This window comes from Capsicum annuum, unplaced genomic scaffold, assembly GCF_002878395.1.
Source record: "Capsicum annuum cultivar UCD-10X-F1 unplaced genomic scaffold, UCD10Xv1.1 ctg80454, whole genome shotgun sequence".
Taxonomy (NCBI): domain Eukaryota; kingdom Viridiplantae; phylum Streptophyta; class Magnoliopsida; order Solanales; family Solanaceae; genus Capsicum; species Capsicum annuum.
The window spans coordinates 177,348-192,542 of NW_025891100.1; the positions used below are offsets into that span (position 1 = coordinate 177,348).

At 35.5% G+C, this 15,195-nt stretch overlaps 1 protein-coding gene across 1 annotated transcript; it reads right to left on the reverse strand.

Annotated features, from left to right (window-relative positions):
• Positions 1-610: 610 nt before the first annotated feature.
• On the reverse strand, positions 611-3,222 carry LOC124895174. The gene is made up of 3 exons (XM_047405620.1): positions 3,172-3,222; positions 1,495-1,695; positions 611-865 (listed from the first exon to the last, which is right to left on the reverse strand). Exons 1-3 carry the CDS (start codon positions 3,220-3,222, stop codon positions 611-613), a joined length of 507 nt encoding a protein of 168 aa, XP_047261576.1.
• Between the last annotated feature and the right edge of the window lie 11,973 nt (positions 3,223-15,195).

Genomic DNA, 15,195 nt, shown 5'->3' on the forward strand with positions numbered 1-15,195 from the left:
CCAAGTCGATGAACACCCTGTGTAAATCCCTCTTTCTTTCTCTATACTGCTCCTCTAATCTCCTTACCAGGTAGATTTTCTCTGTCGTCGAGCTACCAGGAATAAATCAAAACTGATTTTCCAAAATTAACATGACCCTCCTTAATCTCTGCTCAACCACTCTCTCCCAAATCATTATAGTGTGACTCAACAGCTTAATACCCTTATAGTTGTTTCAACTTTGAATGTCACCCTTGCTTTTATATAAGATAATCAAAGTACTGTACCTCCATGCTTTAGACATTCACGCATTCTTGAAAATGTTGTTAAACAAATCAGTCAACTACCTTAAACCTTCCCCACCAACATACTACCAAAAATCCACCGGAATCTCATCAGGCCCCGTTGCCCTACCCCTTCACATCCTACGAATAGCCTCTTTGACCTCCTTAACCCTAAAACACCTACAAAAACTAAACATATAGCTCTCCTCCAAGTGCTCCAGCTCCCCTAGTTCAATGCCTCTGTCCCTCTCCTCATTCAAAAGTTTGTGAAAATACTCCTACCATCTTTTCTTAATATGCACATCCTCTACCAAAACACTACCATTTTCCCTCTTAATGCACCTTACTTAATACAGGTCACGACTGTTCCGCTCCCAAGCCATAGCAAGCCTATACAACCTCTTTTCCCTGTCTTTCTCCTCTAACCCTGCATATAAGCTCTCGAACGTGGCTGACTTAGCAGCCGTAACTGCTAATTTAGCCTCCTTGCTTGCTACTTTGTACACCTCCCTATTTATCCACTTCTCTGCTTTATCATTACTCTTACTCAACTTAACATAAGCCCCCTTCTTAATCTCCACTTTCTTCTTCACTTCTTTATTCTACCACCAGTCTCCCCTTATGACGAGTTAAGAGTGGTATCCGTGATTGATATGCATAATGAGGAGATGGATTCATTCTATGATGTTGATTCAGTAACTATTTGGGATGATATTTCTTATGCTGTTCTGATTGAAGAGAGGTTGGGTGTTGAAGCTTTAGCAGCTATGATCATAAAATTTGATAGTGATGGCATTGATGAGTATGATGAGGCCTGCTCGGCCCCTCGAAACACCCAACACTTCTCTAGCAGTGTGCGTGATGCAGCTAGCAGCCTTATCCAACATAATATCCACGTCCCCTTGATCTCCCACACATCTATTCCCGCCACCTTTTCCCCTATCTCCAGAGTACTAATTGGCATCAAGCCACAACACTTAATACTAGGTCGACCCTCCTCGACCCTTCTCTTCTTTCTCTTCTTGATAGATAAGTCTATCACTAGAAGCATGTGCTGGGTCAAAAGATGCTCACTTAGAATGACTTTACAGTCCTTACATAATACCCTATCCCTCTTCCTAAGCAGTAGAAAGTCAATCTGAGTCTTGGCTATCGCACTTTAAAAGGTAATCAGGTGATCCTCATTCTTCAAAAAGCTTGAATTAACTACCACCAGCCCAAAGGCCCTCACCAAATCAAACAGAGCAGCTCCCTCACCATTTCTATCACCAAAACCAAAACCTCCATGCACATCATCATAGCCCACAGGTAAGACCCTAATGTGCCCATTGAAGTCCACTACTAAGATAATCTTCTCTGAGCTAGGAACGCTTCTCACCACCTCATCTAAATCCTCCCAAAATTTTACTTTCACCTCCTCTCCCAAGCCCACCTGCAGCACATAAACACTACACACCTGTAGGATAAAAACCCCAATAACCAACTTAATCTTCATCATTCTATCACTGGCCCTCTTAACCTCAACCACCTATCTTTTAAGCTCATTATCCACTAAGATACCCACCCTATTTCGACACCTCTCACTTCCTGAGTACAACAACTTGTACCCATCCATATCCCTAGCCTTCAAACCTACCCACCTAGTCTCCTGACACAAGAAATATTAATCCTCCTCTTCTTAAGAATCTTTACCAACTCTACAAACTTGCCCTGAAGGGTCCCAATATTCTAAAACCCTACCCTTAACCTATCTTTTTTCACCTCTTTCCTACCTCTAACACCCCTCACCACCCCAGCCCTAACACTCAACCTATACACCACACACACTTCTTCCCTTCCCTCCTTGCCCCCTTCCAAAATAGCCCTTACCCCAACCTACTCGGATATGACCCAAATCTACCATCAACCCCTTTTGCCACTACTCAAAAACCAACATAATGCCTCTAAACCGACAAACAAATTAATACAACAATAGTACAAAGATAGTAAGAGAGGCACGCACAAAGTATACTATCCGGCCCAGCAGCTAGAACAACACAATAATAATCCACCAATAAGAAAAGTAGCCAGACACCACTATAATAGCAAGAAGGGAACTATAAATCTAAAATTAGGGCTCAATGTGCAGTAGTCACCACAACCGATTAGAAGCCAAAAATTAAATTGGAAAAACAATGCAAAATTCTACAAAATTTTAGGAATGCTTCAACCTCTAGCTTCATACAAGTACAACAATTGAATAAATAAAAACGCAAACCAGATGCACAACATATTATAAAAATATGCCATAAATAGGAAACAAAAGAAGGAATAATGAACTATACAACCAATTTACTAGAGTCCAAAATCCGATAGCCCAACTATTAACAACAAGAAATATACCACCAATAAGAAAGATTTAAGAACTTTGAGATGGATAACAAGGTAGAGTACAATTGCAGAATAAGAAAAAAGATGGACAAGAAGGTTTCAGAAAATATAAACCCAAATCACGAATAAAAGAAACGTTAGAACCTAGTCAGGACGGCAAGATCTCGGTAATACTTAGGCAATTTTTGATCTGGTTATAGTGCTTGATGGTGAGACAAGAATTGGTTCTACTATCTTTCTCCAAGATACTCCTGTGTGCTGCTAGTTTAGTAGCCGAAAATAGGTTGCCAGAACAAGCTCGTTGAAGCATCACCAGAAATAATGCCAGTGTGTTCTCTAGAACTTGCCAAAAATTAGGTGTTGGATTCCCTTCATACCAACTTGTTCTGACCAAAGCTGCCACACTTACCCATCGTCGGAGTTGAGTCAAGCTGGTGGGAACCCTACGCCTACTAGCAATAGCTGGTAAGGAGAGAGAAGGAAGTAGAGATAGGGATAGGGAAATCTGGGAAGAGAAAGAGGTATGGGAGGGACAGACCTTACCAAAATCTGGCTTATCTATGTCATTATCGGCATCAACGTCTACCATTTGAGGTCAGTGACATAAGGGCAGCCGGGGGTCATTCTATAATATAGGAAATTCAAACACAAGTAAAAATAATAAAACTCATGGAAAAGCACAAGTTTTTAATGTTAGAATAAAAAAGCTTCAAAATGGTACTTTTAATAGTATAGGGTGGCAATTCTAGTGAAAACTAGACAAACAAGGAACAAATAGAAGAAAAATAGATATATCAAGGAATAAGAAAATAGACAAGAGAAATCATTAGGATTACATTAGAATAGTTACAAAGGTTACAGGAAATAGTCATTACCTTATAAAAAGAATGGAGGAGTATGAAATATCAGAAAAAGCAGTTGAGGTTCTTGGTCAATTTCATAAAGGTATGCCTACCGTACTCCATTTCAGTCAACAAAGGAATAAAAATTAGAAAACTAAAAATGGTAGACATACTAAGTAGGTCCAAATAAATAGATCTATGAAGATAAATGCTTACTTAGAAAATGGTAATGGATCTATAAATTTATTTATCTTAGATAGTGGTATTAGCTCCTAATTTAAGCTTAATCTTCTATAGGGGAAAGCAAAACCAAAGTAAAATTAAAATTATTTTCATGACCCAAACTGGGGCCCTGGCTATGACGAGCATTCCGAACTATGAAGGCTTGAAACACCCTTATTTACCTGATAATCATGCACACAACTCATATGAAAAAGAAATGTGGAAGATAAACAATATTACAGAAATATGGTCAAGAATCATATGAAATCAATAATGGGGAATAATGTCCCACAATCTCAACACAACATATCTATAACATCTGTGAAATCTCAACTACCTGACTGAAATAAATATCTATCTAAAAACTGGGACAAGGCCCCCAGTAGACCCAAATCTAATAAATGATAATTGAAACTGTCAGATATCAGGCCTTCCAAAATATAGAAGACTCACCAAGTGACTCTGCAAATCTGTCTAAGGAATCTACTGATTTTCTGGACCCCTAGACTGTGCCTCCAAACTTGGGAGGGAAAGGGGTCAATAGAAAAGTACTGCTACGCAGAGATACCAAAACAAAACATAATATTTTTACAAAATATAGTTGAAAGTCATTATAAAGCAGTTTTATATCAAATTATTTGCAAACATATGGGCGTAATGTAATTTTTTTCAACAACAATGTAATGTAGCTGAGCTAGGTGGAATACCCTACATATCATATTTACACCAACTTTCAAACCTCGGTTGCCAATAAGATTAGAGTATAAGTGAGGGGAAGAAACACAAGATCACACAAGGGTGTCTCGACCCAATGGTAGTGCACAAGATCACAAAGCAGGGCTCCTAACCATAGTCCCAACTTAGGAATGACATAACGTCAGGTATGCAAGATCACAAACCAGGGTATGAAATTCCCATATCGGCAAACACGATTTTCGATGAAGAGCCCTTACACTCAAATGCCTTCTTCGGGCATCCACCTATCTCATGTAAAATCCATACATTCAAATTTTATCTGATTCAATCACATCATATTCTATAGGGTATCGTCATACCCGACTTGCAAGCCATCAATATCACATCATTCTTCTTATTTAACCATTGAATTCAACATGTTTCAAGACAAATAGCTCTCTCATTTTCAAGTTAAAATCATATCAATTCTCAAAATATTTTATGTCATGCTTTCCAAGATGTTTTCAATCAATTTACATCATATGAACATTTAAAATAAATTCACATCAAGAGACGAATTTCGTATAATTCATGCTCTCAAATTAACACATTTTCGGAACACATGCATATACATATATAATATGTGAAATCACTTCGGAAATAGGCCTAAAGACTAAATCAATATTATAGAAATGTTCAAAACATGATTATATTCGTAGTTTCAAAACCCCCATTGTAAACCATGAATTTAAAGGCCCATGAGATTTTAGGATAACCCCACGTACCTCTATATAGGAAGATGATAGGTGTTTCTTGAACCCTACATTCTGGGGATTCCAAATATGCAATTAGTTTCAAAAATCCACGGTTGAATCTTGAGTTGCTTGGGTTTTTATTTTGAAACCCTAAGGAGAGTTCTTGAGAAATTTTGATGAATGAAGGTGTATTTTGGGGTATTTGAGGACTGAATATTTTGGGGTATTTGGGGACTGAATTTCGAGTTTATGGCTAAATAAGGGTGGGAAAAGCACCATTTTACCCCAAAAACAGAGTGTTTAAGTCACTTGAGTAGTAATGTATGTGGCGCACACCTTATCGCATAATATAGGTTGTGAGGCACACTCTTTATCGCACACATTTGGTTGTGCATTACACACCTTATGGCATAAGTTAGGGTGTGCGTCGTACACCTTATACTGCACGACACACTCCGCTTTGTAAAGCCATACTTGTTCCTCGGGTGTCGGATTTTTGTGAAATTGGTATCGTTGGAAAGATAATTCGAAGGCCTTTCATTTGATATATAGTAGGCACTCTAATTCAATATGTATAAATAGTAATGACTGGTTGAATTTGACCTAAGTTTTGACGCTTACTAGAACTCAATTGATGGAAAAGCTTTTAACTCGTCCTTGAGTTAGGGGACCTCTATGATCTCAATTCATGCTCAACTTGATTTATACACCACATAGTTGATTAAAACACTATATTCACAATAGATTTATGGTTTTTGGAATGTGTACAAGTGAAAATAACAACTTACGTTCAATTCTGAAAGTATGGGGTGTTACATTATCTTCCCCTTGGGATCATTCATCCTTGAATGATAGGTAGGAACTTTTTGAAGCCTTAATGGTATTGAATAATGCAGACACGACATGTCCTCTAATAAAGAATACACTGATCTGAAACATGAATATATGGCTGGAACTACTGATATTCTGAATTCTTATATCGGACATGCATATCTGATGCATGGAATACATGACTGAAGCTACTCATAAGCTGAGTTCTCATAATGAACATACATACCTGATGCATGGATTTGTTACTGAGTTTTTCTCATGAACGCAGAACTGAATACACTGATAAGCTGAAGTTTTTCTATTGGACATGCATTTCTAATACAAGCATATCTGACTGAACTGACGTATGGACATATGACTGAATACGCAATCCTATAGTTTAGAGTCAATCATCTACTACCAATGACGAGTGCAACATAATATACTAATCCATCAAATTGGAACATTCTATCCAAATACCTCAAAATTTGCTACATACCTTCTCATAAGTAGTACTAGTTTACAACTACCATAAAAAAAGTCAAAGGGTAAGGTCACATAATAGACATGATCAACCTTAATCTGATATTATAACCCCATACGATCTTATCTACTTATTCATATTTCTCACCTTATACTTACTTACTCAAGCACACATTTAGACTGCCTTCAAATTCCTCAAACAGCCATGAGTCTATAATCATAACTTACCCGCTAATATAGCCATTTTTCACATTCAAGCAACTAACAAATCACCTTGACTAACAACTTCTTCTCTACCTTATACTAAACTAACTCACAAGGATGAATCACCTCTTTACCAACTCCATCTCATGCAAACAGATTTAGCCATACATATATTAAACCAACAAAAGAACAACAAGTTGGACTACAAGTTACTAGTGAATCGAAATAGGCCTCACATGGCTTCACTAGACTTTGGTTTTGTATTTTGAACAAGAAAATGAGATGGATGACAAGGCAACTATTCTAGTGAATCAAAAGATCCCCACACAGCTTCACTAGATTTAAAATTATTTTTTTTCAAAAACACCATGATAACAAGATTACTTATTACAAGAGATAGGAAATTGACACATAATAGTTAATTGTCTAAGAATAAATATCTTACTCTATATAAATAAAAATCTGAGTAAAATAGTTCCACACGTTCTACTAGCTACCATATTAGTTTATCACTATAAAGGGGTAAATCATCCTCAAACATTGGTTATTCAATTAAAATATTCATTTACACCAAAAATCACCCTCACTTAGACTTCTAACTTTGTGACTTCACATCACTAACTTCTTGGTCTAATTTCTTTATCGATAGGTCATGAAAACAACACTTTAACTTATGCTACTATTTGGGTTGAAATACAGTTCCAACATTCTGCTATACACCATCTACATTTGTATTAAGATTTTTGGGAGGGTCTAGATGCACTTAATACCTTAATCTAGAAAGCACGATTCCATCAAGATCAATGTTTACATCAGAATTAACACATATTGAAGCACTAACAGGCTCCTCTCGAGTATTTGCATAATTTTTAAAATCTTATATGGCTTAATCGAAAAGGATTATATCATGTAGATTCTAAACTTTTTGCACTTGAATCACCTTAATAATGGGACATGTCTGAGAATATCAGAGTAAGGAAAGAATTTGGAATGACTTTACCTTCATATGGGCAACACCATAGCATGAATGAAAGTATAAACGAGGAATATTTTGACTCTACAACAGGAACTAGAACACGAAGAAAGAAAGACATTCCTAATGCCTAGTAGCCTCCTACTTATAAGTGTGGCGCACTACATACCCATAAATAAGACTCAACCCAATAAGATTTCACAGAGACCCTGGGACCATGAATCATGCTCTGATACCAAGTTTGTCATGACCTAAATTGGGGCCCTGTCCATGACGAGCATTTCAAATCATGAAGGCCCGAAACACCACTATTTGTCTGATAATCATACACATAACTCATATGATAAAAGAAATGCAGAAGATAAACAATATTATGGAAATATGGTCAACAATCATATGAAATCAATAACGGGGAATAATGTCGTACAATCTCAACGTAACATCTCTATAATGTGTGGGAAATCTCTACTACAAAACTAGAATAAATATCTATCTGAAAACTGGGACAAGGCCCCCAGTAGTCCCAAAACTAATAAATGATAAGTTAAACTTCCAGATATCAGGCCTTTAAAAATATAGAAGGCTAACTAAGTGAATCTGCAAATCTGTCTGAGGAATCTACTAATTTTCTGGACCCTTAGACTGTCCCTCCAAATCTGAGAAGGAAGGGGGTTAATACAAAAGTACTGGTACATATAGATACCAAAAAAATATATATTTTTAAAAAATATAGTTGAGAGCCATTATAAAGCAGTTTTATATCAAATCATTTGAAAATACATAGGCGTAATGTAATTGTTTTCAACAACAATGTAATGCAGCTTAGCTAGGTAGAATACCCTACATATCATATTTACACCAACTGTCAAACCTCGGTTGCCGTCGAGATTAGAGTATAAGTGAGGGAAAGACACACAAGATCACGCAGCAGGGTGTCTCGACCCAATGGTAATGCACAAGATCACAAAGTAGGGCTCCTAACTATAGTCCTAACTTGGAAATGACATAAAGTCATGTATGCAAGATCACAAAGCAGGGTACCCAATTCTCATGTCGGCAAACACAATTTTCGGCGATGATCCCTTACACTCAAATGCCTTCTTCGAGTATCCACCTATCTCATGTAAAATCAATACATTCAAATTTTATCTAATTTAATCATATATCATATTCTGTAGGGTATTATCATACCCAACTTGCAAGCCATCAATATCACATCATTCTTCTCATTCAACTTTTGTATTCAACATGTTTCAACACAAATAGCCCTCTCATTTTCAAGTCAAAATCATATCAATTCTAAATATATTTCATGTCAAGCTTTTTAAGATGTTTTCAATCAATTTACATCATATGAATATTTAAAATAAATTCACATCAAGAGAGGGATTTCATATAATTCATGCTCTCAAATTAACACTTTTTCGAAACACATGCATATACATATATAATATGTCAAATCACTTCAAAAATAGGCCTAAAGACCAAATCAATATTATAGAAATGTTCAAAATATAATTATATTCATAGTTTCAAAACCCTCATTGTAAAACTTAAATTTAAAGGCCCATGACATTTTAGGATAACCCCACGTACCTCTATATATGAAGATGATAGGTGTTTCTTGAAGCCTATATTCTGGGGATTCCAAATACGCAATTAGTTTCAAAAACCCACGGTTGAATCTTGAGTTGCTTGGGTTTTTATTTTAAAACCCTAAGGATAGTTCTTGAGCAATTTGATTAATGAAGGTGTATTTTAGGGTATTTAGGGACTAAATTTCATGTTTATGGCTAAATAAGGGTGGGAAAAGGACCATTTTGCCCCAAAAATGAAGTATTTAAGTCACTTGCGTAGTAATGTATGCGGGGCAAACCTTATAACATAATATAGGTTGTGCGGCGCACTCTTTATCGCACATATTAGGTTGTGTGTCGCACACTTTATGGCTTAATTTAGGGTGTGCATCGCACACCTTATGCTGCACGACACACTCCATTTTGCAAAGCCATAACTTCTTCCTTAGGTGTTGGATTTTTGCAAAATTGGTCTTGTTGGAAAGATAATTTGAAGGCCTTTCATTTGATATATAGTAGGCACTCTAATTAAATATATACAAAGAGTAATGACCAATTGAAGTTGACTTAAGTTTTGATACTTACTAGAACTAAATCGATGGAAAAGCTTTCAACTCGTCCTTGAGCTAGGGGACCTCTATGATCTCAATTCATGCTCAACTAGATTTATACACCACATATTTGATTAAAACACTATATTCACAATAGATTTATGGTTTTTGGAATATGTACAAGTAGAAATAACAATTTATTTTCAAGTCTGAAAGTATAGGGTTTTACAATTATAATCAACAAAATTCATTAAAAGAGGAGAAGATGTGTACTTAACTCAATTATGGTATCTCAAATTCATTATGTGCAGAGTTAAAGAAGTTTTCATTTGGCTGATTTATGGTGTTTGTGAGACTTTAAAATACCCAACTAGCTCATATGGATCTTGTAGCATACATGGTGTTAAGAAGAGTGCATTTTCTATCCCTTCAATCTTTGTTGCATCAGGGTCATTAAAATGGTAGAGAAGATAGATGTAGATAAAGAGGCAATGAATTTTTTGCTTTGTATATTAGGTATATTCTAGAGTTACTATTTATTTATTTTCCTCTGTTTATATAAGTTTATTTGTGTAAATTTTGGGTTGTGGATTGGGTATTTATCCGTATAGATTTGGTCTTGATCTTGGGCCATTTTCTATAACTTTTATTTTAATAAATGGTCTACTAGACTGATCTTCAATTAAAAATTCTCATATTATGATTGAACGTATTTTGACATAGGTTTACATTATACATGAACTGGTAAAGCTCATTATAATAGAATTTATGGAATTTAGAGAGTATAAGGGTGGGGACATTATAGCAAGAGTGATATAACACTTTGTTTTTTATAAGGGTGAAAGACACTAAATATCTGTGTTATTTAGAGCATGGATTGAGCTCATCCTCTGCAGGTCATGACTAGTGGGCATTAGTAAGACCTATAGCATGTGTGTAAATGGTAACTATGATTTTGGCATTCCATGAGTTGACAAATTTATTTTAATATTGTTATTTAGATCCATGAGTGATCCAGGCTATTGATATACTTGGATTGAATAATTATTTTTCGAAGTTCAAGGAACTAAAATTAATGTAAGGTTGATGTTAAATGTTATAAGTCATAGTATTAACCTAGTTGAATAATTGTACTCCCTCTATCCTATTTTATTTGTCGCCATTTTCTTTCTGATCCATCCTAATAAGAATGTTATCTTTCCTTACTTGGCAACTATTTAATGATATCATTCCCATGTTCTCCGTATTGGGTCCCACTTAGTAAGAAGAAATTCTTTTGTAAATTTTACAAATTCATCACTTATTTCTTAAACTCTATGTTCGGTCAAATGATAACACATAAAATGGGATGGGGGTACTTGTTTTATGCTTCCCTATCTTGACTTGATTGTGTGGAGGTAGATATTTCTTAGTTCTATAAGCTTGAGATCTAATCTTATCCATAATTGAGTATTAATATATCTATAAAGGTAAATACATGTGTTTTCCCTAATTTGGGGAGGGGGTATCCCAATAGGTATGGTTATGAATGAGTTGGAATTTACTAATTACTAGTGACATGGAAATTCATAGTGATTCTATGTTATTGGACTCTTCAATTAAGTGGTAAATCTATAGCCAAAAGTAACATGAAGTGTTTAAGGGTACTGCATTAAAGTTGAATTTTGTTTGGTGGTTGAATTGTGGGTTAGTGTATACTAATGCATGGTATGTGAGGATCCAATGAAGAGAGTATAAAATCAGGAGGGTGGTGGATAAAAAGTATGAAAGTTCAATTTAATTTATTTTATAAATTAATTGCATATTTTATTTTAGATATTTATGTTGTGCTTTTACATAATTTAACTTAGGTGGCCAATGATGCTTACTAGTATATGTGGTGGTATTGAAGTATGCTTGTTATATCTTTTATAGGGTGTAGCTTATTATGGGGTTTGATTATGTTTCACTACATGAAGCAGATAGAAATCTTCAGAAGCTTCTATCTCCTCCCTCCTATGGTGGAAGCTGAGTCGTGTTTAAAATTCCTTTTCTTGTAGTAGCTCTTGTACTTCTCTAGGCTAGATCTTCAAAGTAGAGTATTTATTAGGTATTTGAAGAATTATAACCAGTTTTGTTATAATTGATAGGTTTGTTTATTTTTTCTTACGACTTCCACATATTTCATATTAGGTGGTATGGGTTCTATTATCTTCGTGGATTAGATTAGGCTCCCTTTTGATATTGTTAGTTGGTTCATAATAGTTGGTATCATAGACTAGGTTAATGGTATCATAGACTAGGTTAATGGTCTCCCAATATAAGAGCAAATGCCGAGTAAGGTCACACTAAATTAGGGTATTGACGTCTATATATAATCTTTGGGAAGTTATGATACATTTTGGGAATTGTTTCTTCTACTTTGCTATCGTGATATCCATGATAAATGTTTGTTTGGGATGAGTCCAATTATTGTCTCTCAATTTCAGTTGGTATCTTAATTAAAATGAATGGAGATCCCCTACCTCTATTTGGAATAATACAAGCAACAAGTTTGAAAGCTAGATGGTTCAAATTAGTATCTGGACAAAAATTATGTTTTAAATTATTAGATGATCAGTTAGTGATCATTCAGACCGTAGGTGGAATGATATTTTTTTAGAGAAACAAGAGTGATGTTTAAAGTTTAATCAAATAATAACATTGTTCAAACCGATATCTGTATGAGTTGCAAATGATTTGATGTTTAAAAATTGTTATGAGTGAAGTGGTAGCAATTTACTATGAATTGTTGTTTGAGAAATTGTATGACAAGTGCATAAATGAAAAATTAATGCTTGGATAATAATTATTACGGATGGTGCATGCAAGGGTGGATGATGAAATTGCAAAATGACTATGATTTTTCATTGTTCATGTGTTGTTATGTGAAAAGAATGAGAATGACTAGTGTTAAAATGTTTGGAAAAGCCTAGTAGGTCCATTGATATTGAATTTACACTTTATAACCAAGGTGAAAAAATTGTGTTTCCATTAATTGTTAGCCTTTTCATATTACTAGGTTTCGATCTTAAATTTGTGGTTTATCTATTGTATGAAGTGTTGTGGGAGGGAATAGGGGTAAGAGAACTGCCAAAAACTGGAAAAAAAAATTTGGCCACTAAAAGTGAGCCACTATAGCAGGGACTTTTCTACAACTATGACCTCACTTTAGTGGAAATCTTCCCTTTATGTTAGTGCCATGGAAGCATAATGTAGGTCGTTATAGCAGGATGGGCCTGGGCAAAATCATTACCCTATTTTCCCCTATTTTTGCTTTTCATTCCAAACCTATCCAACACTACTATAAGTTGATATCTATCACCCGATTAGTGCCTCATGCATAGAATAATATAGTAATTATGCATTCATTACTAGTTTAATAAAACTAAGTATCTAATGTGTGGAAATAAAAGAATTTTCTTGGTACATAACCAACCGTGCGACAAACCAAATCAAGAAAAGTAATAAAATAGAGGGAGAAGAGGTAGGCTGACATACAATTGGCGATCTAGATAGAGTCCCTATCATCTCAGAGAATCAAAAAGCCAAAGCCCTTTCCTTCTAGGCCACTCAGGAAGAAGACTTCCTACATATATTTTCTCTCCAACTTGGGAAGTGGCCTATAAAAAATAGTGCACTTGAACATAACCTTAATAGTCTTTCACATTTTGGCCAACATGCGATCCCGGGAGAGACTCTTCTTCTACTCTTCATACATCTTTATTTGGAGCTCCACAGTCTTGAACTATGGTCAGTGGGGTTCTGGAACTGGAAGGGGCTGAACCCTAGGGAGGAAAGTGAGACTAGAAAGCTCCTCATAATAGCCATATAGTACTCCAAATGCTTGTAGGAAGGTGGGCGCTGGTTGGAGGGGTATCATCACCATTATCTTCTTTTGTCGCCCTACTTATCTCCCCATTGATTACCTCTTCATCTTCTTCTTATTCTAGGATGATTTACCCTTTACCTTGAGGGGATGGAAAGGTATATCACACTTAGGTCCCTCTGAGACTTATCTCTAGGCACCCCTCTGCGCTGCGTAACTCAAGTATTTGATGTGGAAGGTAAGGATCTTTTTTATTGCCTTGGTAGAAATCCTTCCACTCCAACATGCTCAGTGTACCAACATTAAACTTAATCCCCCTCATAGTGCAAGCCATCACCAAAGCTCATGGGTAAGTCTTGTCAAACGTGTTATACAAAAGACGAATCCTCCAAATCACTAGATTCAGCCATCTCGAAAATTTTGTATCAAAATTCATGCTTATGATCTCCTTGGGTCTAGTCCAATAGACTTTGTATAAAATAGCGTGTCCCTCAATCATTGCATATCTATCTCTTAAGATTTAGCCAAGAATACAATATTGGGGATATCAAGCACTCCCAAAACCTTATTAGTTTTGGTCGCATCCAGGGGGACATGTGCTTACCATATGAAAATAATGAGACTACTATAGCGGTCTTCGTCTACCCAAAACTCAAACTTACGCATCAATGACACCATTAGAAAAGTCATTATTTTTTAACTATTTAAACATACATCAGGGTGTGGGAAGTGCAGATGGGACTATTATATTTTAAAATATGTGTGTTTAAACCCCTGTACAAGCCCCAATAATCAAGAAATATTTAAAAAAGCAACCACTTCCCATTCTATTCTTGTTCAAGCCCGAAATAATCCATAAAATCCTTAAATCTTACACCTAGGATGATGTGGGGCATCGTAAATGTAAGAGAAGTAACTATGCTTTATAAATTCGTTGATTCAAGAAATTAATTTCAAAAACCAAATTCAAACCCATATGTTTTCTATGAATTCAAGTACAAAAATGACTATATTGCAGTAGAAAAGCAAGGAGGAAAAGTTAGAAAAAAATCACCTTGATCTAGAGATAAAGCAAGTTGATTAGAGAGAAGAAAGGAATTTTTAAAAAAAAATTTGTAAAAATGGGTGAGAATCCCATTTCTCATACTTAAATATGCCTTTATGCCACTATAGAAACCTACCACCCACTATAGTGGTGCCTCTATAGCAAGAGTTTCTTGTTTTAACGAGATCCAGACCATTTTGGGGGCAAAAAAATTTTGTTCTTCTCTTTCAGGATTAATTATGATTTCTAGGTGTTTTGGCGAGGCCTCAATTTTCTTCGGTAATTGTAAGATTTTGTTAAAAATGACCTTATGTTAGTGTTAATAATTGGAGTGCATTTTTTCTAGTTTTTTCCTACTCTAATTATTTGGAGATGAACAATGGTTAAATTATATCTATTGTAACAACCCGCTCTATTGTTACTAAGGCGTTGTTACTTAAAGGTGTCAGGGTATATAAATTTGAATAGTATCCTTATAGTAGATTTATAACAGACATAGTCAAGCAAATTTAGAGTGAAAATTTAGGGTGGTTTGATGTCATCCCACTATAGCGGCACCATAATAGGGGCATATATGC